At 55.6% G+C, this 27,356-nt stretch overlaps 1 protein-coding gene and 1 long non-coding RNA gene across 7 annotated transcripts in view; one reads left to right on the forward strand and one right to left on the reverse strand.

Annotated features, from left to right (window-relative positions):
• FOXP4 (forkhead box P4) overlaps positions 1-27,356 on the reverse strand; it is a 53,034-nt gene that overhangs the window by 14,979 nt on the left and 10,699 nt on the right. For all 6 annotated transcript variants that reach the window (XM_055571440.1, XM_055571436.1, XM_055571439.1 and 3 more), the window contains exons 2-5: positions 20,105-20,339; positions 7,862-7,957; positions 1,261-1,383; positions 639-725 (exon numbers count right to left, since the gene is read on the reverse strand). In XM_055571440.1, the coding sequence (XP_055427415.1) occupies positions 639-725; positions 1,261-1,383; positions 7,862-7,957; positions 20,105-20,323 (525 nt within the window). In that variant the 5' untranslated portion in view covers positions 20,324-20,339. The remainder of the gene's footprint in view (positions 1-638; positions 726-1,260; positions 1,384-7,861; positions 7,958-20,104; positions 20,340-27,356) is intronic.
• Positions 24,601-27,335, forward strand: LOC129645909 (uncharacterized). The gene is made up of 4 exons (XR_008711545.1): positions 24,601-24,752; positions 25,636-25,768; positions 26,404-26,582; positions 26,777-27,335. It is a non-coding gene; the product is annotated as an uncharacterized LOC129645909 (long non-coding RNA).

The following is a 27,356-nucleotide window of genomic DNA, read 5'->3' on the forward strand; positions in this document are numbered from 1 at the left end:
GGGTGACAGCAAGGCAGCTTCTGGGAAGAGGCAACTCAGAACATGGCTGATGTGGGTGGCAGGAGCGGGGCATGGGGCAGGGGCAGGGGGTGGGGGGTGGTACAGGGCCTGGTGTGGAAGCTTAGGCACAGAGAGGGAGAGTGATGGGGGCTGTGGGGTACCCTGGAGAGGCAGCACAGGATGCTACAGGATGTGACAGGAGTTGGAATAGAGCTAAAGGGACTGAAAGATTCTCAGGACCAGGCCTGGAGGGCTGAGGTGCTGGGTCACTGACATGAGGAGGCGGGAAGAGGGCAGGACCACTAGGCAGCCTGTCCTGAATGAGGACACTCACACATCGACACGTGCGTGCTCAGATAACCCAGGGCTCGGTGCTTCTGCTCTCCTCATCCCACAACACGAGGCAAGGAGATGAGGACTGAACGGGGTTGAGGGGAGATGGAGGAATGTGCCTCCACCCCCCGCCCCCCACCCGCAACCCCCTCCCCAGCCTCTCCTGATTTTTCTACTGTTCCCACAAAGCAATTCTCTCCCGACCACTCTGGGATGCCCAGCCTCCAGCCAGGATGGGATTGAAGTGGCAGGTGAAGGGCAGGCGTCCTTTGAAGGGCATGTCCCGCCCTGCCCAACCCCCTCACCTCTTTGGGTTGCTGCTTCCCGGCCTGCTGTTGGGTGAGGAGTTGGAGGTGGAGCTGCTCTTGCTGCTTCTTGTAATATTCCTGCAGCTGGGGGTGGATAGCAGGGCGGGAGGGGGTTAGCGTTGGCCAGACTGCTGACTCCAAGGCAGCACCAGCCCTCTCAGGACTGGGCTGCTGAGAGACAGATGGCTCAGCAGGGAGGGCTGCCCTGCCCTCCCCGGTCTGCAGTCTGAGTGGAGAGAGGTTCTTCCCTGAATAGAGCCAGGACCAAGAGGGGCAAGGGGAGCTTCCCCCACACTCTGCGCCCTCCCTCTCCCTTAGTAGGTCAGGAAAAGGTGGGGGATGTTCTCTGTCCCTCCCTTGGGGTTTGGAGATACAGGTGGGGCCAGCAGGCTGTGAGCGTGTAGGGTGTGGGGGGGTCTGCTGTGGGAGAGGCCTGACCTCTGACCTCTCCCCAGCTGTCCCGGAGGAAGGCAGGTCAGTCTGGCCTGAGCAGTCTCTCTGGTTTCCGCCACTGCTGTGGCCCTTGGTGATGTTGCTAGTAAATAGGGTGGGAGTTGGGAGGCTGGAACACCCCGCCCTCCCCTCCCTGCCCTTCCCTCAGCCCCGGGGGCAGACTCACCTGCTGGATCATAAGCGCTTGCTGCTGCTGGAGCAAGGCCTGCAGCTGGGGGGGCGACAGGATCTGCTGCATCTGCTGGGGGGTGAGCATCTGGGGCGACATCATGGCCACTGACACGGGCACCTGTGGGATGGGCCGGGTCAGACCGCTCACCTCCACCCCTGCCCCAAGGAGGCCCCCACCCAGGGCCCCGCCCCCAGCAGGGCAGAGTGGGTGCGGAGTGAGCAGCCTTGGGTTCACATTCTGGCTCTGCCATCTGCTAGCCGTGTCTCCGGACAAGTGACTTACCTCCTTCATTCTTGGTTTTTTTCTTAGAAAACAAACATTTTTTGGCCATAGAACCTATGGGATCTTAGTTCCCCAACCAAGGATAGAACCCCGTGCCCGCTGCAGTGGAACTGCAGAGTCTTAATCACTGAACCACCAGCGAAGTCCCTGTTCTTGGTTTTCTTGTTTCTGAAATAGCGACAGTCTCGGAAGTAGCGACAGTGCCTGCCTCTTAGGTCATCAAGGGGGTTAAGGACCTAATACTTAGAACACAGCCTGCAGATGTGCTGTGCTTAGTCACTCAGTTGTGTCCAACTCTGCAACCTCCTGGACTGTAGCCCGCCAGGCTCCTCTGTCCATGGGGATTCTCCAGGCAAGAATACTGGAGTGGGTTGCCATGCCCCTCCTCCAGGGGATCTTTCCAACCCAGGGATTGAACCCAGGTCTCCCGCATTGCAAGTGAATTCTTTACCATCTGAGCCACCACCAGGGAAGCTCTTATATGCAGTTCTTGGTGTGGGAAGATTAGAACCTAGTGACACTGGTCAGTAGAATCGATGCTTTGCAGGATTTCCGCCCTCCAACACCAAGTGATGGGGAGGGGCAGCATGTAGCCACTGCCAACTGCTACTCAGTGTGTTCCGATAACAGGACCCACAAGGTGGGCCTGGCTAGGAGGGCAGCCTGCAGCCACAGGAAGGTATCAAAATGCCCACATAGCGCTAGGATCTGGACTTTGGCCCAGCTCACATCCACGTCATGTACTCCAGCCCATCTGCCTAGACGGCACATGCAACGGCCTGGAGCTGATGCCCAGGGAGCACGGTAGTGCCATCCTGGGTGAGTGGATGGAAGTCCAGAGGTCCAAGCGGGGTGGAAATACCAGGCAGGAGCACAGGGAGGCAGACCACTGCTCCTTCTGGGCACTGAACTTGCCATGTGACCTCTTGGCAAGTCACTGGCCGTCCCCAGAATCTCCCATAAAACAGGGATCGGACTGCGAGAGATGCCTCCATCCTGCTGGAACATGCATGGTTCTCAAAACAGGGCAGCTTTCTGTCCCCCGCCCTGGGTGAGGCCTCTCTAAGAGGCCCAGAGAATCCAGCTCCAGGCAGAAGGTTCAGAGAAAAGCAGAACCATTATTCTTTCCCCCAGTTCCCACCTCCCCTGAAATCCCCAAGCTGGGCATTCATAGCCAGGGTAGTCCAAGTGGCAACACTGTCTTGTTGCCCTGCTTTAGCAGGAGAGGTGTCCTGACCAGCCCATTGGCCACCCCTCATCAGTCTTCAAGGCCTACGTGGTCAAGACTCTGATCTCCTGCCTTACTCTCCAGCCCCAGAACAGCCCCAGCAGAGCTGGCACACCACAGGCACTCGGTGTAAGTTTATGCTTCCCTGAGCTGAGTTACCTTCCCTTGCAGATCAACTTTGGGGCGGGGAGGGAGAGGAGCCAGTGGCCTAGTCCAGGAGCAGCGTCCTGCAGAGACTTGTCCTGGTCAGGACAAGACAGGTTATGTCCCCAGAGGACTCCTGGGCCCTTTCACCTTTCCCCAGCCTCATGGGTATGGCAGAAGAGGAGGAGGTTCCACTCAGGATCCCTGGCAGGGGCTGGGCTCAGCCTGAAGCCACCAGTGAGGTTATCCCCAGGCAGAGGGGGGACATGCAGGGGACTGAGGGACACCAGCAAGTCTCACTGCCCCTACCCCATAGGCAGTGGCCGAGCCGCAGCCCTGGACTCCCCTCCTCTACCCCAGCCATCTCCATGCAAACATCCCTGGAAGGGACACCTTGCTTTTTAGCCACAGTCACACGGGGTGAATGAGGGTGCCCCAAGCGCAGGGTTGGAATTCATGCCCAGGTCTGTGGGGTCCATAGTTCCCACTGTGCCCAGGTCCTGCACTGCCTGCCTCACCTGAGCAGCTCTTGAGAAGGGCTGGAAGAGTGAGCGGAAATGGAACCATCCAGAGAGCTGAAGGGGTCAAAGAGGTTGGAGATTCCAAAGCCCAACCTCCCTCTTTATAGCTGTCACTGGGGAAGATGGGGAAAAGTCAGGCTGCAGGGCTGTTCTGGTCCCCACCCATGGAGGGGCCTGTGGTGGGGGGCAGACCACGGCACAGGCCCACACCGCCTTGCAGAGCCAGCCTGTATCCTTTGCTGGGTGCCCCCAACAAGGTAGTGATGAGCTCAGAGTCATGGATTTCTGAGTCAGGTGACCCAGGTTCTTGTCCCTGACACCGATTGTCCTTTGAAATCCCTTAAGCTTCCCTTTCTGCATCCACTAACTGGGGTCGGGCAGGCCTGCCTTCCCTGCTTCACAGGACTACTCAAGAGGAAGTTGTTGGCAACTGTTAATGTACCAGGCTAAGCCCTGTATGTGCATCAACTCCCTGAATTTTCACAGCCACCCTGGGAAGAGGGCACCATCATGGTCATCATTTTATAGATGAGAAAACCGAGGCCTAGAGGGACAATGGGAAAAGGGTAAGTGGAAGTTATTTGTGTGTCATGAAACTCTACACAAACGTAAAGACAATTACTTTTGAAAACCCTCTGGATATTCCATTTTCCCTCTGTGCCCCCACTCCTCCACAAGTGCACCCCAGCACTTGGGCCCCAGGGGCATTACACGGTAAGGGTCACTTGAGACCAGAGTTCTGGCCCTCCCATGCTCGTGGCTGTGGGGACTGACCTAGAGCAGATGGCCAGGGCTCCGGCCAGGAACACTGAGCCCAGACACCCGGGAGGTCTTTCCAGGCACCAGGGCTGTGAGTCACTGCAAGTGGCCTGCAGGAAAGGATGCGGCATTTCCTTCCTTGGGGCTTTCCTACTTGGAGGCAGGGGAATGGAAGAGATGACCTTGGAAGGCCTCCCCAGCCTCTGCTGTTCCTGCCAACTGGCCGAGCAGCTGGCTGGAGAGGTGGCTGCAGCAATCTGGACGGATTACCTTGTGTGTTCTCGTCTCTAAGGTGGCCCAGCAGGGTCAAGAAAGGTCAGTGAGGTGGCTGCTGCCTGCCGATCTCCTAGACCGCCTGAACCCATCTCTTCCCTTCCCACCCCTTGGGGGTTCTGAGAACTGAACTGGAGCTCCCCTGGTGTCCCCAGTGACCCCCCTCTCCAGGCTGGGATGTGTCAGGATGGGCACCGTCAGCGAGTCAGCTCGGCGAGGCCCATGAGTCACCATCTGGAAGGCGGCCAGGGCAGCTAAATGCTTACAAAAGCCCTGGCAGTGTGAGCCCTAGGCAAAATGCCGCCAGCTGCCTCCAGCCCCGCCCTCAGCGACCCTGTTTAGGCTCGGGGCCCTCCAACCACCATGCATACGGGATGCTGGGCTGGGAGGAGCAGAGATGGCACCTGACACAGAAGAGGCCCATTTGGAGGCTGAAATGGATACAATTTGGTGCCAGAATCAAGGACCCAAACTCAACCTCTTTTAAATGGGTGAGTGGGGAGACTAGGCCAAGGTTGCAAATAACCCTTGAGAATAACCAGAGAGTAGTCCTCAGTCCTGGCTGGAGCTGCAGCAAGAAAGGTCGTGGTGAGACACCAAGAACTTCAAGGAATGGCAAGGGGGCTGAGAAGATGAGACAGTGGCTGGCTTAGCTAAGGGGCTGCCCCAACCACCCTTCTGAAGAAACTCCTAGCTACCTGTACTGCCTTCTGTGAGTGACTCTCCCTGCCTGGGGCCCAGGCCCAAACCAGGCAATCTCCAGGCTGGAGCTGGAGACCTAATCTGGCATTAGAAACTCTTGTGAAACTGGCTCTGAGAGAGGGGGGCGGTGAACACAGCTGGGGGGTGAGCGGGCAGGCGATCCTGCCTTGAGTTGAGGACTACTGGGAAAGTGGCTGCCACTGAGCTGCCTGACTCACCTCATTCAAACTCCAGATTGACATAATGCACTCTCCCGGGTCCTCCCACCAGCCATGAGATCACAGAAAAGCTGTTTCCATGCCCTGGACCTCACTTGGGGTCAGAAGCCCCACTTCCTTGAAAACTGAACTGAGCATGGGGAGGGGAGGCAAGGAGGGTGTCCAGGGTTGGAGGAGGAGGGTCATTGGCTGGGACCCCAGGTTCCTGGAGAAGTTCAGACATGGCCCTAAGAACCCCCATGTCCCGGAGCCCAGAGAACCATCAGGCCAGGCCTCTGTACCGGGGACTGTGGTTCACTACTGTGCTAAGCACGTGACAACATCACGATGTAGGCAGGAAAGAGTGTGTTCTGGAGCTAGTTGTTTGGGTTCAAATCCTGGCTTGGCCTCTTGTTAGCTGTGTGTCTTTGATCATGTTTCTTAACCTCTCTGGGCCTGAGTGGCTTCATCTGCAAAACAGAGCTAATAACAGCATCTATCTCCTAGGATGGTGAAGATAAAATGGGATGATATTTGTAAACCACCTAGTGTCTGCCCCATGGTAAGCACCATGCAAATGTTGTCAGTTTAGGAGGTACTGTTTGTTGAGTGACCTGTCATTGTTGGTGGTGGGGGTGGTTTCCTAAGGAGGATTCCACAGAGTCCCTTCTTTTCTCAAGTATTTCAGATCCTACCCCTCATACCCAGCCACAAAATCCTTTTTGATGCCTGACCTCGGTCCTTCCAACTACCATCCAGCTCCTTCCTCTAACTGGGTTAACAGACCCTCTCTGGACTGGGGAACATTCCAACCGTTCCCCAGCTGACTCCTCCCTGATTTTAGAAGGTGGTGCTGGCTGGGCCAGGGGCTTCCCAGGTGGCACAGCGGTAAAGACTCCACTTGCAAATGCAGGAGCCACAGGAGACCTGGGTTCAGATCTCTAAGTTGGGAAGATCCCCTGGAGGAAGAAATGGCAACCCACTCCAGTATTCTTGCTGGAAAAATCCCTTGGACAGAGGAGCCTGGCAGGCTACAGTCCATGGGGTAGCAAAGAGTCGGACATGACTGAGCATGCAAGCTATTCTAAAAGCAGTAGGCTGGGCCTAGGGTAGAAAACTCAGAACAGACTCAGCACAGTAGCCTGAGGGCCACTTCAGACCCAAGGAGTATATGGGGGTGGGGTGGGGGTGGAGAGTGAAAGTGTTAGTCACTTAGTTGTGTCCAACTCTTTGCAATCCCATGGATTAGAGCCCATGAGGCTTCTCTGTCCAGGGGATTCTCCAGGCAAGAATACTGGCGTGGGTAGCCATTCCCTTCTCCAGGGGATCTTCCTGATCCAGGGGTTGAACCCAGGTCTCTTGCATTGCAGGCAGATGTCAGGGGTGGGGGTGGGGAGGGTGCGTTCCCTAGTTTAAACAGACCCAGTCCTGACACTACAGGAGACATGAGAACTTTATACCTCATTCCCATTAGCTCTCCGAATTCTGTCCTGTCCCTCCCCCACCCAGGCCACTACCCCTCTGTGCCAGGCTCCTCCCCCTGAAAGATGTCTCATTGGATTGGAGGCTTTTAGTAGAGGGCCACTGTCTGGCACCTTTAACTTCTTGACCGCACTTACATAAAACACAGATCTGCGTTCAGAGCCCCAGGACAAAACCCAGGCCTGGGTCCTTGTCCAGGCACCCAGTACCCCATCCCTGCCCTGCCCTCTTGTCCCCACTTCCTTCCCTCAGCACCCCACCCCCCAAGGCTCACCCTTCCTCCCTTAGATAAACTTCCTTTCAAAGCCCCACTTAATCCTTTCCCCAATTCGGAACGCCCCCCCCTCTCCCTGCAAAGAGGGGTGGGGAGAGCGAGGAAGCTTGGTGGCTGGGCCAGGCAATGGGGAGGGGGGTGGGCTGCCCGCGGAGCTGTGACCCACCCCGACTCAGACTGCAATTCTCCCAAGTTCTTTGTGACACAAAAGGTAAACAGAAGGCCTGGCTTACCCCCGCCCCCCACCCCATCTCCCCTCCCCCAGCCGGCCCATCTGGCCGGCACACTGGGGGGAAGGGAGAGGGGGAAAAAAGGGCAGATTGTGCAAAGGAAAACAAAAGAGACAGAGAGACATCAAGAGACAGGAAACGTGGGGAGACAGAGGGTGGGTGAGAGACGAGGTAGGGGGAGGACTGGGCGCGGTGGCCTCAGCAAGTGAGAGCTGGGGAGAGGAGGGGAGAGGGACGGACTGAGTGACCCAGAAGTGCTGGGGAGAGACCAGAGGCGGTGGGCAGACAGGGGCAGACGAGGAGGGCTGAGTCAGACTCAGACTCTGAGCCGACTCGGCTTGGGGGGCAGGCCTGGCGGTCAGGTGCAGACGGGAGGCCAGCGTTTCTCCACCCACCCACCCGGCAGTGACTGCGGCTCCCGCTGGGAAGCTGCCCGCTCTCTGGCACTGGGGATGGGCCAGAGCGCTTCTCCAGCGGGTCCTCCCCTCCCTTGGTGTCCTCACCTGCACAGCAGAGGCCGACTGTTTGCTGTCGTTGTTCCCTGGGGAGCTGAGGCCCGAGGCCTGCTGCAGCAGGAACTGCCGGGCCACCTGGAGAGCCTGCAAGACAGGGGCGCATCAGTGCTCCAGCGGCTCTAAGGGACTTTTGGAGAGAATGAAGGGGGGGAGGTCAGGCTCATGTGGAAGGTTGTGGGAATGAGTGAGTGGGTCATGGGGTCCACCTGGGCTTGTGGATAAAGCTAGGAGTCATTGAGAGAAGCTACCAGGCTTTGGGGATCAGAGCCTGGACTCACTCCAGGGACTCACTCTGGAACTGTTGGGACTCAATGGGGGCAGTGGTAAAGAATCCACCTGCCAATGCAGGAAACATGGGTACAATCCCTGGATCGTGAAGATCCCCTGGAGTAGCAAATGGTAACCCACTCCAGTATTTTCCACTATTGCCTGGAAAATTCTATGGACAGAAGGGCCTGGAGGGCAGTCCATGGGGTCCCAAAGAGTTGGACATGACCGAGCACATAACACATGTGTCAATGGGGGAGCAAACGGAAGGGCGGGCAGTCAAACAATGATCCAGGAGAAAATATTAACATTAACAACAGAGATTATTTGTTGAGCATCTACTATGTACGTGTCAGGTACTTTACAGGGACAATCTCATTTGATCCTCTCCTGGGAAGGTGTGAGGTAGGGATTATCAGACCCATTTTGCAGATAAGAAAACTGAGTCTCCAGGAAGTTAAGTAATATGCCCAAGATCACATAACTCAGAAGCATCAGAGCTAGGATTTGAGGCCAAGAAGCCTGGCTCCCAAGCCATCTGTCTTACTAGGTGATAGGTGGTCAGTCTGAGGGCTCATGGGAATATCATCCACTTGAAGTCAGAGCACACAGTTCGGTGGATGAAGGTCCGAGCATTGCATGGCTTTACGAGTCCAGGGGGGTGTAGGCCCAGGACATCATGGCACTTGGGGAATTGAACTAAATCCTGAAGGGAGTGTGAACTATCAGTGAGGCCAAGATGGACTCTGAGGTGGTGGGATCATGGGATCATGGGAATGGGAAGTGCATGGAGTTTGCAAGAGGAGCATCTCTGGCCAGTCAGTGGGTAGGGGAGGTGGGCAGATGGGCAGTGAGTGGGAAGTTGGGTAGGAGAGGTCTGGCAGGAAGGGAGGGCCCAGGAAGTTCTCTGTAAGGTCTGCCAAGCCCTCCATCCCTGCCCCTCACCCACACCCCCTCCCACTCCAGGTCAGTAGGGGGTGCAGAGGCAGGGGGTACAGGACTAGTTTTGAATCCACATTCCAGAAGCAAAAAATCTGTCTGTCCCCAGGTTCCTCAAAGACCTCCTCAGGGCCCGGAGTGGTTGTGTCCAGGTCATGGACAGCAGGCTCTGGCATCAGGCAGACCTGAGTTGTCAAGTCCAGCTGTGCCACCACCCCCACCACCCCTGTGGTGTGATTGCGGGCAAGTTATCCCCTCTCCTTGCATCTAGACCTCCTGCTCTGCAAACCTCGGCCACCACCCAGTTCCGAAACACGCGGGGCATGCGGGTGTTAAAGGACCAGTGCTTGGCACACAGCTGGCATTCTCAGGATCCGCTCCTTTCCCTTCTGAATCTCTCCGCCTCCTTCTTTGTCAGCTCCTCCAGCCTCTCCCCAGCACACCTATTAAATGAACCCACCTGTGGCCCCCTCACACATCTGCCCACACAAACCCTTGTCTACCCTCAAGTGGACTTCCACTCCCATGCGCACTGCAAGCTGAGCACCACCAAGGCGGCTCTGGAAGAGGGGGCATGGATGCATGCATACTTCCCCCGGCCCCCACTGAAAACACTCAGGGAGCCCACTGTGTACCAAGCGTAAAGGCACACCCGCTTCGCAGCCCTTTCATTGAACAGCTGAGCCTCCCAGAGGCTTAAATCTAGTTCACCTTAGGACAGCATCTAAACACACCGTGGTGTTACCTATGGGAATGTGTCCCTGGGAAGAACTGGGGTCCAGATTAGTGTGGCCCTCACCAGCGCTTCAGATCCTAGACCTCCCCCATGCCCTTCTTTCTGCAGACCTCAGCCTGGAGAACTGGCCCAGGGGTGCTTCTCTTTAAGACACACATCAGAAAGTAGAAATCTGACCTGAGTCAAGGGCTCCGAGAGGCTGTGGGAGGAGGTGTGGGGTGGGGAGAGGAAGGAAGGTGGCCGAGTTGTCATCAGGAAGGGGCTCTGCTTCTATGTGCCTCATTTTTAGGGACCCCCCCAGGTCTAGTGACACAAGCTAGACAGATGCTCTATGTCCTCCAAAGGTAGAGATGGGGTAGAAAGGTCAGGGGTCAGGAGCTGACAGCCCAGGCGACCCAGAGGGGATGCTGGTCAGAGTGGTCAGATGCACCCCAGATCTCTAGTAGGAACAGAGGAGCCACATGGGAAGGATTTCCAGGGGAAGTTGGGAGGGGGGGGCACGCTGAGCAGTCTCCTGGTGGGGGGGAGTGGCCTGGGGGGCTGAATTCACTCCCCACTCTCCTGCTTTGTGGGCCCCCGGAGCATGAAATTACAAGACTTACAGGGAAAAAATGACAGGGCCTCACAATCTCATTCCTGTGAGAACTCCCTGAGGCAGGCCCTCATCACCGCACCGCCCCCCCACCTCCACTTCCCCAACTCCTACCACTCTGAGCTTTTCTCCTGTTAGGCCAGGTGACAGGGGACCAGGTGAGGTTCTAGGCCTGGCCAGCGTGTCACCTCCTCTGACCTCCCAGCCTTCCCCACACACTCCTTCCAGTTTCCGGTGTGCCCGGGACCGTGCTAGGTGCTGGGGAAACGAGAAACAGAACATGGCCCTGTCCCAGGGCTGTGATGAGACGTCGGAGGCTGAAGCGGCGATGGGCTGACTGGAGTCTGGAAGGGCAGGCTCACCAGGACTGCACCAGGACGGTGAAGGGAGAAGGGAGAAAGCATAGCGACTCCCACCCCACAGACAACAGAAATGGACAGCGAGTCTGGAGACCTTGAAACCACTTCCAGGGACAGAAAATCAAGTTGTGTTGGGGGTAAGTAGGCAGAGAGGCTGGAGAGCCTACGGGCTGTTCCTCCAGGCACTTCATACATTCATCCTTTACTCATTCATTCACTTTCATGGCCACTTGCCTCGTTACTGGCTTGGAGAAGATTGAGGGGTGACAGAGAAGATGGGGGAGGCCACAGTGGGCAGCACATGCTCATTTCATGGACTTTGTTTACAGCCCAGCCCCAACACTCGACCCAACAAGGGACCTGGTTCCACCTACAGCTGCCCAGGGGTGGGTGATGGGTGGACAGGGGTTTGGGGCCCAAGCTCCCCTCCGCAGATGTCCTGGTCATTTATGCTTAGCGCACTGTGATGCTGCTTCATCCTCACCCCCATCCAGACCCCCATCCAGAGGTGGTGCTCCAGGAGGAAGGGCGGGCCAGGTGAGGCCCGTTGGCCCAGGAAGTCCTCCCCCAGGGTGGTCACCCATGGGATCAGGTAGGTCTGAGACTTTCTAAAGCTCCATCCGACTCACAGTCACCACCCTGGCACTACAGGCCTAAGTCTACCCTGCCTGCCTCAGCTAGGGCCTGATACATCACTGCAGACTGCCCACCTCTGAGATACGTGGGAAATGACACCTCCCCCCCAACCTTGACAGATGCAGCCCCACTTTCTCCACTGATGACAACCAGGTCCTGGCCTCCTTGAAAACAGAGACATTGTTAAATGGATCAGTGGGTTCCTGCCCCGGCCACCAGCACCTGGCAGACACCCTTGTGAAATGCACTTGAGTCTAGGCTGAACAGGGAAGGCAGGCCCAGGCTGACACAGAGCTCAGGAGCCAGCATGTGAACAGGGCCTGGCGGTTTTCAAAGCACTTCTACATTTAGGTGAAGCTTCCCAACCTCGAGCTAGACAGGGCAGGTGTCACTGGCTTCATTTGACAGACAAGGAAATTGAGGCCCAAGGTCCCATAGCTAGGAAGTGGAGTTCAGACACCGCTGACTGCCCAGCCCCCCTCTACCCCATGGAGGGATCATCGTGATCTCATGCACAGTCTGGTGAGGCCTACAAATGTGCCTTCCCTGAAGTCTTGGGAGCTTGCAGCTGTCTAGACGTGAAGGGGAGGTACAGCTGGATGAAATGGGGGAAAGACCAAAAAAAGAATCTCCCCGGGAGGAAAGTGGGCTCAGTTCCCCCTCCCTGCAGGCCGGAGATACCCAGATACAGCTTTTGGTGGAAAGAGGCATTTAGGATCCCATCAGGGTTGGAAATTCCCCGGAGGTCCAATGATTAAGACTCTGTGTTTCCACTGCAGGGGGGCAAGGGTTTGATTCTGGGACTGGGAACTAAGATCTCACAAGCCACGTGGTACAGCCGGAGGGGGGTGGGGGGAAATCCTACCAGGGAGAAGGCATGGAGGGCTCGGGGAGCAACAGGAAATTGGGAACCAGTTGGCCTTTTCAAGCTTATTTTCCCTCTCCCTCCACCCCTCAGACTGAAAACCAAATGCCCAGCTCTGTGGTTTGGGAAGTGAGGTGTAGTTTTCCTCTCAAGAAGGCAGCACTGGTCCTTTCAGTGCCTGAACCCTGGTCAAAGGCATCTGGATCTAAATCCTGGCTCCCCCATCTACTGAATGACCTTGGCTAAATCCTGCTCTGAGCCTCAGTTTCTTCCTCTGTAAAATGGGAATAAACCTGTAGTCTGCTCAGAGGTTTGTTGTGAATACATGAGACAGTGTACATGGAGTACTCAGCAGCGTGGCACCCAGCAGGTCCTGGATGGACGTTAACTCCTGGGATGGTGACTAATCTTTCACCTTCCCAGGCAGCTCCTGATCATTTGCCCACTGCCACCAGAAGGACTTGTGAACCAACCCCTCTTCCATCTACACCCACCCCCACTCCCCCTCAAGCCTAAGAACTCAGTCTCGCTAATGAAGCCGAACTCTCCTCCCCCCACTGCCCATTCAGAAGTCATTAGCAGGATCTCCACAATTAGGAACAAATGGTTTATAACGGATGGCATCCAGGGAGGGCTGCGCGGATGGAGAGGAATGAAGCTAGTGCTTGGAAGGCAACAGGGAGCTGCTAGGAAAATAAAAACAAGTCCTGGGGCAGAAGGGTCTCTCCTCTATGGGATGAGACCACACCCTCATTTCTGTCTGGGAGAATTCAGGGAAGGACCAGTGACCTCTGTGCGGAGGTCAGGTGCAGGGATGTTTACCAGTTCTTTCTCCAAGCTAAAGGATTCCAGGTCTGTGTTGGGATCGCAGCCTTGCTGTGTGCGTGTGCATGTGTGTGTGAGGATGTGGTGCTCAGGAAGACAAGCTTGAAGGACTGAACTTTGAGAACAGAGGAGCAGAATCAGACAGATCACAGACCTGGTGAGCTGGAGGGTTAAAGGGTTATCTAGTCTGGTGTTTTCCAAATTGCTGACCTGGCCATGATCTAATGGTGGGTCATAGAATATCAATTGAGAAGGTCAAAAAAAAGGAAAAAATACACACACACATGAAAATATCAGAGTTAATACATAAGCATAAGCATTGTTTCATGAAGCTGTGCTGCTGCTCCAAACAAAAGGTATTTCTTACGACAGATTCCAGCAAAAATATCTGCAAAACACTGATGTAGTTCACTTTATCGATAAGGAAATGGAAATTCAGAGATGGGCAGTGAAGTGCCCAGAGTCATACAGCAGCTGAAGCAGAACCTGAATCCCCTGGGCCTGACATGGGCTGTGAACAGGGAAGAGCGGCCAGGAGGTGGGCAGGCAGGATGGAGGACCCCCAGGAATTAAAACTCTGGTTTAATTCCAATGGTGGCGAAGGGCAGCCAAAATAAACAAAACTGAAACTTTTGTTTGCATCTAGCTAATTTTGGCAAAATTGGGATCTCAACTGTCTGGATAGTTTCAACTGAAAGCTGGCTAGATTTAGAGGAAGGGGCCCTAGAAGGGTGTTTAGGGGGCCAGCCCACCCCAAACCTGAAAAGCCCTCCCAGGAAGGCCTATCACCTGATCACCCGTCCCCCTGGAATACGACTTTTGATTCCTTTATCCATGATTCAGGGAGTGTTTATGAAGTCCCGCAGGGCACTCACACTGTCCTAGACACTGGGGACACGGTGTGTTTGCTTTACCCGGGCTCACATCCTAATCGAATGAGACAGACGCTACAACACAGTGAAGCGAGCTGTGAGATGGTGGCCATGTCGTGCAGGACGGCGGGATGGTTACTTAGGTTGTACGCCAGGGAGGATCCCTCCTAGGACACACTGAGGATGAGGGGGCTACTCTTTCAGGGGAGGGATATATGACTGGAAGGAGCTGGTGCAAGAGTCCAGAAGCAGGCGTAAGGCTGGAGCGCTATGAACCAAAAAGGCCAGTATGGCCAAGCTTCTGAGGAAGTCTCAGGAATGAGCAGCAGCCAGATCACAGGGATGCTGGTTTTTTTATTGCATTCTATATTTGAGGAAAAATTGCTGGAGAATTTTAAGCAAGAACGGATATAATCTCTGAGAGCAGATATCTAACCCACTGCTAGTAAACAGTAGGTACCTAATAAGTACTTGTTGACTGGTACAGGAAACCTCTGTCTACTCCTTGAAATACAAGTCCTCTGGGACCAGAGTGTGGAGGGAAAGAGGACAGGGAGAAGGTTCAGAGGTCAGGGGTCCCAACCACCAAGGGTGCTGACCTGGGGGGATCCAGGCTCTCTACCAGCCAGGCTTTGTCCTCCAGCAAAGAGACATAAAAATGAAATTACGCAGAGAAGGAGGGGCATGGAGGATGGGGGAAGAGGAGACCATAAAACCCCCGAAGTGATTCTACACCTTTTTCCCTTGGAAAGAAAAAAAAAAGCTTTTTGGGGAAGGCTGTAAATTTTTTTTACACCAACCTCGTAAAAATGACATCGGCACATTCTCAAATTAGAACCATTAAAATGAAAACCAGCAACGCACAGATACAGGCAGGCCCACGTGGGTGGGAGACACTCAGCCCAGTTTTAGGACCCCTTCCCCAACAAGTGTGTTGAGAATATGACCCCTCCAAGGAAGATGATTAACAAAAGAACCCACCAGGGCCCAGAAGGGCAAGGCCCTCCCTAGAAGCCGGCCCTCCCCTCCATTCTTGCCCCAGCGGCATGGGTGCAGCCTCTCGGGGCCAAAACCAGCTCCCCAGGAAGGTCCAACAGTGGCATCTGGAAGAAACTGAAGCACTGAGGGCTGAGGGTGGCGGGGTGGTGGCGCTTCCCCTCCCAGACATGTCCCAGTAACTGGAGTTCTCTGGAAGCGGGTCTGCTCCCAGGTCTGGGTTCAGGGCTGCCGTGAACCCAGCCACTGCCCTCACACTAGCCACCTCGCAGGGGCTCTAAGAGTGGGGTTTGGAGTGGGGGCTGTGCGGGGCATATGGTTCCCTCCCCACCGACTCCCACTGGGGCTCCCGCAGGAGAACACCTAGCTGACCCACTGAGAGGGGGTCCTGGGATGTGCCCACCTGGCTTCAGTCCTTCACCCTTAGAAGAGGAAACACTCACCTTCTTCCCCCTCAATTCTCCCCACTGTCCCCAAACTTGTTATCAGTAAGGACAAGAACTCTGGTGTAAAAGGGAGATGAAAGAGGCCGGGGGATGGGAAGAGGGGGGTCTCAGAATTCCACAGCAGAAGGGAAGCCTGGGGGTACAGTGGGCAGGCTCCTTCCTAGTCCCAAGGAAGCAGGGGCCTGGGGACACCCCTCCTCTACCTTTCTCTCCCCTCTTAGGGAAACTTCCTTTCCTGTTGGACTAGGACGCAGACATGCAAAACAGGGGGGCCTTTGGCTTAGTCACCCAGGAGGGGTATGAGAAGGGGAATTTGGCCCTCTCAGGACCCTGCCTGTCACCTTACTACCTGCCCCACCTCCCACTTGCCCCCTGTTCCCAGGCAGGAGGGACGCAGGGAGCTTCTAACACTCCCTGCAGCTGTCGGCAAGTCTGGGACCTCCCCCGCGTGAACTTTCTAAGTCTCCCCTCTGAGGAGTGTGGGCCCTGACTCTCCCTTCGGGGCCCCCAGCACCTCCTGGGAAAGGACTCATTCTACAGAAAGAGAAGGGGAGTCTGGAGGGTGTGGGACCGGAGATGAAAGAACGGGATCTGGGGCGGGAGCGAAGACTTGAAGAAATGGGCCCCAGACCTGCAGACGAAAGGCAACTGCTGTCAGCGCGTGTGAGGTGTCTGTGCTAACGCACCTCCGAAGACTCCCCCTTTTCCACCCCATCCCCAGGAGCTGGGGCCACGAGAGCCAGATGGGGGAGGGAAAGGAAAATCTCTTCCATTCTTCCTTCCCCCAACTCCCTGACACTGCCCACCCCCCGTCTCTATGGAGGGGGCTGAGGTAAAAGCCCATTAATGTGCAGAGCCCCCCAACCATTCTGAATCTCCTCACAGGATGTGAACAGGGTGGGATTTGGCCCCGGTTGCCACAGCAACTGCAGTGGGAGTTCCCAGACGCTAGGCAACCCTCCTGTGACCCTTGCTGACCTGTCACCCCCGCAACCAGAGGACAATAGGAGTGGCGGATCTGGAGGCCCCGGACGCCTTTCAGCCCAGCCGCTCTGCCCGCTGCCCGCCCCCCCGCCCGCCGCCCGCCTGGCCCAGTCCTCCTGGCCCCAAGTCCAGCGAGCATCCAGCCTGGCCCCCGAAACCTCCCCAGGCCCTCCACCTCACTTCCCTAGAGCTGCCACATACTTCTCTCAGCTCTGGTTGTGCCCCCATTGGAGAGCCCAAAGGATATTTGTGGAGACCCCCGGGAAAGCCCTACACACCAGGAACGTGTTCATACAGGTGAAGTCAGATTAGGAGAAAATGCAAGGGCAACCTTCAAAGAAAAAATGCCATCCTAGAGAGGAAATATGGGCCAAAGGAGACTTTGGCTTGGTGAAGGAAGGCAGGGGTTGATGGGCAGCTGGCACGCCTGTTGGGTTCAAGGCATCTCTAACAGGATCACTAACCCCAGCAGGCCAGCAGGGTGCTGGGTGCAAAACGAGCTTCCATGCATGTTTGCTGAGTGAATGTGTGCTCCAAGGCTCACCGTCCTCCCCCTGCCTTCTTCTCAGGGGAGATTCACCAGGAGACTGGAGACCAGGTGAAAGCCCCAAGGACAGAGTGGAGGCAGTGTGGCTCTGTCACTCACCGAAATGGGGCTGGGAGGAGGGAGCAGGAAGCTGGGGCCTTGGCTGCTGGACCGAGGCAGGGCAGCCAGACCAGACGGGGACCCTCTCTCCAGTCAGACAGGGCCGGGCAGCCCAGCCCTGCCCCCCACCCCACCCCCTGGCCGCCTCTGTTTAAACAAGCTCTCGGCCTGCTGTTGCATGGAAACCGGCGCCGGCTCTTGTTCCAGAGTGACGTGGCTGCCCTCTTCAGCACTGTTTGTTTCGGCCTGAAGTCCTGTCACCAGCCTGACTTCTGACTCGCCCTGTTTCTCTCTCTCTCTCCTTTGTCAACTCATTACTCGCAAAGGCCAAGACTGCATTTCCAGGGCTTGTTTATCCACAGCAGAGGGGCAGGGACCAACCGACAGATGGACAGACGGACAGAGGAAGAGGAGCCACGGGGGCACAAGGAGGAGGGACCAGGGCGCCACCCGCAGACCCACTCACAGCCTCTGGAGTGGCCACTTAGAGCCGGCGGCCAGCACTGCTTTTTGTTGGTTTGTTTTAAGAGCGCTTTTAGCCTGAGAGTGGAGAGCTCTCATTCAGTCACCAACAGTGGTTTATTTAGCACCTAGTAGGCGCCAGGCCTTGCTGCCTTGGGGACTGAGAAGTGTGGTAGGAGCTGAGCCCTGCACGAGGAAACACTAGGAGCCGGGAGAACCGAGATCTACATCCCTGGCACCTGGACAGGTCAGTGGGGCCTCTGGCTGCCCCCTTATCCGTGATGTGGGAATAACAACAACACAAACTTCCCACAAACAACAACACAAAGGTAAGGGGATTAAAGTCCCAAAGCATCAAACAGAGGCACAGAGTTTTTGTTTGTCCTCCAAGGACTTCCTGATTGGGGTTGAGAGGGAGCAGGCACTTGCTGGGCCCAGCCCTCTTCCTCCATTCACTCTCCCAACAAAGAGTCAGAGACATGTGTTGGGGGGGAGGGGGTAACCAAAAATCGTTACCCTGAAGCTCCCCTCCCCAAAGCTTCACTCATATATTGGAGGCAGAAGGATGGCCCACAGAGTGTTTCCTTTTAATTGACAATTTTATAATTTTAATTTTGCAGGGTTCTTTTCATAGTTTGGAGCCAAGAAAACCTTTTTTAAGTCTCAAATATTTTCCTTGGCCCTAGGCACTACGCCCGTAGTGAGCGCAAATGGATAAACCAGCCCTCCCTCCGCCTGCCTCCAAATCTCCACCCCAGTTTATTTGTGAAACAGATATAGGATTTTCCAGGACTTTGGGATATTCACCAAAACAAACAGGGATAACTGGAACGTGGAATATAGATGGTAAAACACGGCCTGACTGCAACGCAGAACACAGAAACCTGATCAGTACAGACAGTCCCGTCTCTCCCCACCCCACACCTCTACCCGCTTATCCTGCTCACTGGTGCTCAGTCTTCTCTTTAAATAATTTTTTAAAAGAAACTTTCCCCCAGCCTTCCCTCCACTTTCACAAATTTTCATAGCTCTGTCTGCCTAGAGGTGCGAGAGGAGAAGTTTTCACCCATACAGAATGGATGGCCTTGGAGATCTCCGTCCTGGTGTAAACCTGTTATTGTTTTGATAAAGGGTAGGGTTCTGCCCTTTGACCTTCTGTCCCCCATAGATGGTACAGACTCTGTGGGTCTCTTCCCCAGGGAACCTACTTAGGCAAGCTTGGGAGATGCCAGCGAACTCCCAAGGACCATCTCCCTGGAGAAAGGAGACAGGCCTTTTCTGCTCAAGTTTCCACTGTGTGCAAGAGGAAGGGATTTTTAAAGTCCTCAATTCTGTTCACACCCGTATGGATCAGTCACTGGGGGGAAGGATTTCACACCCAAACTGCATCTGATCCTAACAGTCCCTGTGCTTCAGGTGCCAAGAGGCCAAGGCTCAGGGAAGCCCAGGACTGGCCCAGATGGACTGCCGGGAAGGAGAGGTGGAGACAGAACCTGGGTTTGTTCATTTCCAGCTTCAGTCCTGGCTAACCAGCTCGAGAGTCGGCCTTCAGACAGTGCTGCTTCCAATCTGACCTCTGGCTTCAAGTGTGGTGGGAAAGGGCCCCTTAGGGGCTATGAAGTGGGAGAAGGAGCCTCAGGGCAAACCTGGGGGAGAGCAAGAGATGATGGAGCACACACCTGTGCACACAGGGCAGGGAGGGACACAGGCAGGGAGGCACGTGCAGGACCGCCCCCCCGGGGTAATGCCACCAGCAGTGATTTGAGAAGCTAAGTCAAATAAGAAAAGGAGCATCCCAAGGCCAGGGCTGGCTGGGCTGGTTCTCCTGAACTTGTCAAGCGTGATTTTCCCTTTTTCCCGGGTGGGGCTGGGAACTGGGGCCCCTGCTCTGTCATAACCCAACCAGGCTCCCCACCCTAAGGCCTCCTGATCCTCAGAGGCTGGTCTTGGACTCCTGAACTCTGCAGTTTAGGGTGGGAATGATGAAGGGGGAAGAGGGAGGAGGATGCAGACAGAAGTTTCCAGTCCAGGCACTAGACCTGGAGGCCTGCCTCTGCCTGCTGCTCGTGAACTCCTCCCAGGTGCGCTGACCCCTGGTGCCTGTGAGTTGACTCACAGCTTGGATCAGGGGCCCGAGGCAGAGGTGCAGGTGGGGAATGCATTACAATACAAACAAAGTAAAGCTACCAATGTGTGCAGAGACCCCTAGGCCACAGAGGAGACACCCAGAGCAGGGTCTCCCTCCCCCAACCCTGTTAACTTAGCCAGAGTGCAGGAGGAGAGCCCAGGTGCCCGCCTGCCCAAGATGCACCCCCCTCGAGCCTGCTGCCCAGCCATCTGTCTGCCCTTGTGGGCATTTCTGAGCCTAAGGCCGGAGATCTCAGGGCCCCCAGCCACACCACCCTTTCTGGAAGGGCTGCTCTCCCCTGGCCTTAGTGATCACTAGAGGAGGGGGGGAGCTGAGGGTGATCCCTGCTGGTTGGACCTTCTCAAGAATGTTAAGGTAAGGCAGCTAGACTCGGAGCGGAGGCCCCCGGGGAGCCAGGATGTAGGAGCAGGGGTCCGGCATCCCTCCCAGGTGGCTGGGGAGGCGTGCCGGCTCCTACCTGTTGCTGCTGGAAGTGCAGGAGCTCTGCGGGACTCATCTCGCCGTTGCTGTCTGCGCCCACTGCCGAGTCCCTGCCCGCACCGCCTGCGGCAGGGCCCGCAGCCCCGCCGCCGTTACTGCCGCCGCCGCCGCCATCGGCCTGCCCGGAGAGGCTGCCCACGCCGTTCTGACCAGACGGAGCTGACCTGATTGTCTCCGAGGCGGATTCCACCATCATGTCGCTCTAGCGGGACCTGGAGAAGGAGGAGAGACGTGGGGGAGGGGCTGAGGCGCGAAGGCCTGACTGCGGGCCCGCAAGGGATGCCCCCAACACCCCCGTCCCCAAACAACACAGCCCCACCGAGTCCTGGGGCGGGTTCTCCCTCTCAACTTCCTGGAGGTCGACCCTGGGAACCCTGCTGGGGCGCAGACCCTCCTAATGTCACCCTCCCCCCAGGCCCAGGCGAGGGCAGCTCCAGCCTGTAGCTGAGGCGCCCCCATTGCCCCATATTTCCTCGAGGGGGCGACGCCCCACCCCCAAACCAGTTCAGGCCTCTCCCTCCAGGCTAGCATGTAAGGCAGAGCCAGGGTCTGCAAGGACTTAAAAGCAGGTGAGGTATTCACTGGGAGCCACCATATTGCCTCCCCTCAACACCTGTGATGGCCGTTGTGTTTATTTCCCCCCAGACCTGGAGCTCCCCAAGGGCAGGGCCTCCTTTCCCGGCTGCAGCACAGGCAGCTGCCGTCTGCCCAGCTTCCACTACTGGATGCCAGTCCCTCAGCTGGGCCTGGAGCTGTGCCCTGGGACGGGGGGCAGCCGGTGGTCCAGCATCCCTGACCTTCCATTCTAAGGCCCTCAGCCCAGCGCCTGGCCCAAAGCTGATTCTCAGTGTTTACTGTCTCTACAGGCACCCGGACCCCTTCTCACAAGAATTGTGGGAGACCGTTCCTTTCGTTCTGATTTTACAGATGGGAAACCAAGGGTCCAGAGCGTCAGGAGATTTACCCAAGGCCGAGCCAAGGCCTGAATCCTGTGTCTTCTCCCCCATGTCCCCAAATTGCCTCTCAAGCAGTGGCAAAAACATGCTCAGAAGGACAAGAGGGTATGACTGGGATGGTCAAGGCCAGCGAGGAGGGGGCCTGCGGTTCCTTCTGTATCTCATGGAGGGTGCACTAGCTCAGATACCCGTTACACAGACCGAAGCAGATGGGGGGCTTCAGTGGGCAGAGCTGTTCTCAAAGGCTGGGGTCTCCAGCTATTGCCAAAGCCACAGTCCCTTGAGAGGAACACTGATTTCAGCCAACAAGACACAGTTGGTACCCACTACTGATCTCTGACAGGAGTCTTAACCTCCCTAAATCTCAGTTTCTTTGTCTGTAGAAGGAATTTCTCCCAGCCTTAGAGTCCTGTGAGGAGTAAATAAACCAGCACACACAAATCACCTGCAGAGTTAAGGTCCAACAAATGATTGGTCCCTTTTTCACCTGCCCTCTATTTGTAAGGGTGAAGGCCCTGGGCTCGGAGAGGTCGAAGACTTGGCCCAGATCACACAGCGATCAAGGGATGGAAGCCAGTCGGTGATCTTTCCTCCCCTTCTTGATTCCTTTTTGGCCTTTGCAGACCCCACAGACACATGGAGTCCCTGACCCAATAACCGGGTGCGGGTGTGCCTTAATAGACCAATGGCTGGAAGAGACTTACTGCCTTATTTTCTTCTCCAAAGAGGCAGCTCCCAAATTCTCTTTCACTCTGGAAGAATTCTTTCCCGTCACCCTACTGAGCCCCTTGCTGTTTTTGTCCCCACTGTCAGAAGAATGGGAAGGACAGTGAGGGTATGGGGGGATCTGGGGGGATAGAGCACTGCTGAGGGCCCATGGGACGGCCACTAGTCCACGTGTGCCACATCACACTTGCCCTTGTGACTACCTGTGCGGCCTCCTGGGTGACCCTGCGCTGCTGGAGTGTCCCTTTTTCTCTGCGTGTTCCCAAGGGCTTTTTACAACCCACCCCCCAACCCAGCTGCGGCTCCCAATCCTGGGTTCTGAGAGGAGTTGGGCCGGGGGCAAGGGCAAGGTTGGGGGTGATGGTTTGGAAGAGATTGAGCACTCGGTCTCAGGCCTTAATGGCCGTGTCAGCCCGGGGGCCAGTGGCTGCCAAATGATGGATGGCATGGACACCATCCTCCACCCACCAGAGCACAGGGCTCCAGCCCCCTCCCCACAACCACCCACTTCAATTCCCCCCAGCAGCCTACAGAGCACCTTCCTGCACTCAGGCCTGGGCACCCCTGCTGCTACCCAAGGGGGAGGGGGAGACAGCAGGGCCGCTCTGCTCTCCCTCGGCCTGACCCTGGCCCTCATTCCAAGTCTAGCTGCCCTGAGATCTGAGAACTCCTGGGCCCCTGGGGACAAAGACCAGAGCCCTAGGGGTATGTGTGTGTGTGCACAGGAGAAAGGAGAGAGAATCCAGCAGTTTCTTCCTTGGGGTAAGACAGAGTGCCCCTCTTCCCACACTCACACACACCATAAAGTTGATCAGACAGCAAGTTTGGAGAAAAGGAGAAAAAAGGAAGGAGGATGCAAACAGAAGTGTCCTCTTCTTTTCTTTTTTATTGGGGGGGGGTATATAGAGCGACACCCAGCGAACAACATAATTGCTGCAATGTGGCGTGTAATAATAGCTATTCAAGCGCCGATCATTCATATTAAACAGGGTGAAGCAAGCCTCTCATTTGCATGCTTGAGATTATATGCATTTGAAAAGTCATTTCCGCAGGGTGTATGAATGGCATTAATTCCCACGTGGCACTCTGCTCTGCCCCCTCCCCCGGGCCTTCAACTCCTTCCAGGCTCCTGCCCGCCCACCATCAGGAACCCAAACCTGCAGGTGGGTGCTCCCAGGAATCTCCACACCCTCACCTCTGCCCTAAGACACCTGCCCTCCCGAGGGGAAGCACATGGGCAGAGGGCAGCCTCATGCCTGTCTCTCTGCTGGATGATGTAACAGCACTGGGGTGTTCCCTGCACTGTGGGTGAGCAGGTTCTGAGTGCCTGGGGCCCAGCCAGGTAGGGGTGGGGTGGCTGGGGTGGGGTGCTGGAGGCAGGCCTTGATATCAGTGCCTGGTTCCCATAAGGATAGGGGAGAAAGCCAGTGTCCATGGGAACCTGGACTCTGGCTGGAGGAGACAGGGGCCTGAGTGTCAGGGCGCCTGAGCTCAGTCACAAGCAGCTATGAATCCTTTCCCTTCCTCCTCTACACCTCCGTTTCCCTGTCTCTGTGTGGCGAGGTGGTCCTGAAGGTCTCTTCGGACTTGGAAGCTCCAGGAATAAAACTCCCCAGTGTGTGGATAAGAAACCACCAAGTTCTAGTGGCAGCTGAGAGACACGGAGGGTCCATTTGAATCAAAGCTGTCCCTTTCCCAAAGGGAAATGCAGGCCTCAAAATTCCCAGTGGAAACTTGGGCTGCCTGCTGTGTTACTGAGGGGGCCCCCTCCAAGAGCCCCCTCCTCCGTTCACTCCCACTCCTCTGCCTCTTTCCACACACTCCCCCCTCTGCCAAGCCAGCTCCAGCCCTGGGCACCCCTGTCCTCAGCAAAGAGCTCCTGACTGACCACCTGCAGGAGCCAAGAGGCGCTCTGGGAAGGAGACCATCTGGTTTCAAGGGCCAGCTGGGTGACCTTGGGCCAGTCACTGGTTGCTTTTTTTCCCTTCAAATGGACATGTAAGGAGAGGGAACAAGATCTTTCTAGGATTCCCTAAAATTGATTCGGTCATGGCCAACCCAGCCTTCCCTGAACCCTCCCCTGCCGCAAGCTGGAGGCAGCGCGGAGTCATCCCCTGTGCTCCAGGATTTCTCCGTGGGGTGCTGGTCCTACCCTTGGGCAGGTCCTGGTTTCTGGTCTCTCAGGGCTCCCCTGGGGCGCCAGGGCACCTGAGAGCTTCTGGCCAGTTAAGGAAGGAAGGAAGGAAGCAGGGTCAAAGCCGCAACCGCCTCTTCCGCTCTGGGGGCGTCTGCGGGGCCGCTGGGGGCTCTCCCACCTCCCCTGAGGCTCCTGGCCCTTCGAAGGACGCGGGCTCGCAGCACGGACCGGCTTGGAACGCGCCGGGCCCGCCTCTGTCCCCTCCCTGGCCGGAAGTGACGAGTTCTACCCACCTTGGGGCCAAAGGGAGGACCCAAAGGTTAGGATGCTTTCTGGGGGGGGAGAGGAAAAGGAACAGGGAGCCCCACACGCAGAGAAACCTTTTGTGCCTTTTCCGCGGGCCCATATGGTGTACGGAGTATTAATTACCGTAGCTTTTTAATTAACAATCGCTTAATCTGAGCGATTGCCATGACACCCTATGCCTCGCCGCGAACCCGCGCCGCCCGCCCTGCGAACTCATCAATTAATTTTTATTGACGTTTTCTTCCCCAAACAGGCACAATACCAGGGTTTTCCAATTAACACCTCCGCGATCTCTAATTAGTGCAATTAACAGACTGATGGATGCCCGGAGTTTACCCGCAAGGGAGGGAGGGAGCGAGGGAAGGGGCGGGGCAGCCCCCAGCGGCTCTTGCTAGGGGCCGCGCGCGTCAGGCAGGGCGAACACGTGCATGCGCGAAGCCGGAGAAGGGGCGCACCCCCAGCTCTCAGGGGGAGTCCGGCTGGTGGGGGCGTGACCACAGGTAACCTGTACCCAGAGCAGTGGTGGTGATTTGAGTTGAAATAGCAGACACCGGGGTCCAGCCCTTGGGAAACCTAGAATCTTGTCAGGGGGGCAGTTGAAAGCCTGAGACTAGAAGTTGCGAAGCTGGCTTCTAGCCCCACCTCTGTCACCAATTTGCAGTTTAACTTAGGGCAAGTTCTTCCCTTTTCTTCTCTGTAGGATGATGGGGGAAATTGGACTAGATGTAGCTATCTGTTTACAATGTATATAACGCTATCAACTTCCAAGAAAGACTGGGAAGCCGACTGCAATAAAAGACAGACAAAGCTACTTAAAATATAATACCATGGGGTAGTACAAGGGAGAATAAATGGGCCAAGACCTTAAGCCAGAGGATCTCAAACTTTGGTGCATCAGAATCGCCTTGGGGGGCTTGTTAAAATACAGATTACTGGGCCCCCAGCCTGGAGCTTCTGATTTTAGGCCTGGAATGCCCTGAGAATTCATTTCTTAAAAGTTCCTAGGTGATGCTGATTCGGCCTGTCCAAGGCAACAGCAGGGCTCCAGCGACAAGCACTGGCTTCAGTTATGAGCTTCCTGGTGGCCAAAATGAGGTGATTTACCTCCAAGATCGTTCGTTCATTCAACGTGGCCAAAGCCAAGCACTGAGTGAGGCCCTATCTACAGGATACTAAAACTCGGTCCTGGCCCCCAACTGGCTTACAAAATTCAAACAAGCCAGCGTAGGTTTCATGGGTGTTTCGAGGGCAACTGGTAACAATGGAGGTACAATTTCACCTCCCTTTTTTCCTGGGTAATTTGGCATTTGTCTTTTTGAAAGTTTAGCCAGTAGTGTGAAGTTTTGGCCACAAAGTCATTCTTCTCTTTCTGATGCTGCCCAGGAGAATATTTCACCAGCAACGACCCTTCATCCATTCATTGGTTCAACAAATATTTAAGCACCTACCCACGTGTCAGCCTGTGTGTGTGCAGACCTGAGTAGGCCTTGCAGTCCGGGAGCTATGTCCCCACAAGGTGAGGCAGACGATAAATAAGGACACATGTAGATAAGCTCAATAAAACAAATTCTATAAATATGAGTACAAGGAACAAATAAAAGACTCAATTTATATGGAGGGGCAAAGAAGGCTTCTTTTTAAGAACTGGCATCTATACTTAGAAATGAAGAATAAGCAGGTATCGGTCAGGCAAAGTGTTCATTGAATGCAAGGGGAACAGCATCTGCAAAAGGCCTGACTTCACAAGAGCAGTCACTGGTTTCTGAAGACTTCCTTCAGAGCAGAGAGTCTTTGAAATGGATGCATTTCTGGATAATATAAAAAGACATGGGACATCCCTGGCAGTCCAGTGGTTCAGATTTCACCTTCCAAAACAGGGAGAGCAGGTTCAATCCTTGGTTGGGGAACTAAGATCCCATATGCCTCATGGCCAAAAAATCAGAACATAAAACAGAAGCAATGTTATAATAAATTCAATAAAAGACTTTATAAATAGTCTACATGTGGGGGGGGGGGGACTTTCAAAGATAGGTTCTCATAAGGTGCATTTAGAGAAAAAAAAAGCCACACATAAGCAGGTACCATATGGAACAGAGCATGGGACTGCCTTTTATTTCCTCCCTTCTCTTTTTCCTCCTCCTCCTCCTCTAGCTGTTCTGCTATCAGATCCCACTTGTGTCAAGGGATGTAAAGCAGAGGGCTCTTCACAACAATGAGCGCTGGCATTTCAAGCACCTGAAGGATACTTCCCAATCTGTCATCCCAAGGCCTGGGGATCCCCTTGCCCATCCAGCTCAGACCCCGAAGGCCCACTGGCTTCGGGCCACCAGGTGAGAGGAGGGCTCCTGCAGGAGCCCTGGGGGCCTAGGCCTTTCCTCCCAGCCCCTCATTGGACCTCCTACCTGCTGACCCTGCTCTGGTCTCTTATTAGCTCTGTAGTTAAAACATGAGCAGTGAGGTCACCATCTGAGCCTTGGTTTCTTTATTTGTCATGTGAAGCTAATACAGTAACCCTTCCTTACAGGGCTGCCGCGGTATCGCTGCCTGAAAGTATGCAGAGAAGGCTACTTACTCCTGTTGTGGGGGCCCAGCAAGACCAGATGCCATCCCCTCATCCCGGCCCTGACGCTGGGGCCCCACCCATTCCAGGCTCGTCCATTTTCACTCTCTTCAGCACTTGAGGAAAGTGAGATAGAACCCAAGGGTTAGAATGTCTCTGTAGCTCCCAATCGGGTCCCCAAAGCAAGGTAGGGTGATGCGAGCCCCATGACTGCTTGGCGCTCTGATCAGCCTGGGCAGTGTCTCTCCTCAGGCTGAGGGGGCCATCGGATCTCCAGAAAAAAAGCTCAGTCCCTCTCCAGGGCCCTCCCTGGACTGTGGGACGCTCTTGTGTGGATCAGAGTCTGGCGCCCTGGGCTCCCTGCTAAAATTCTCGCTTCAGCCTAAGAATCTCCCTGAACGGCACACTGGGAACTATCTGGTGTCCAAGTTCAGGGATCATTCGAGACCTCTTCTTAGCACAAAACCTCCAAGCCCAAGGAGCCAGTGCCCATGCCAGGCTAAGGACGTGCCTCTTAGAAGCCTGTAGCCGCCTCTGATTTGGA

The sequence above is a fragment of the Bubalus kerabau genome, chromosome 3 (genome assembly GCF_029407905.1).
Source record: "Bubalus kerabau isolate K-KA32 ecotype Philippines breed swamp buffalo chromosome 3, PCC_UOA_SB_1v2, whole genome shotgun sequence".
Taxonomy (NCBI): domain Eukaryota; kingdom Metazoa; phylum Chordata; class Mammalia; order Artiodactyla; family Bovidae; genus Bubalus; species Bubalus kerabau.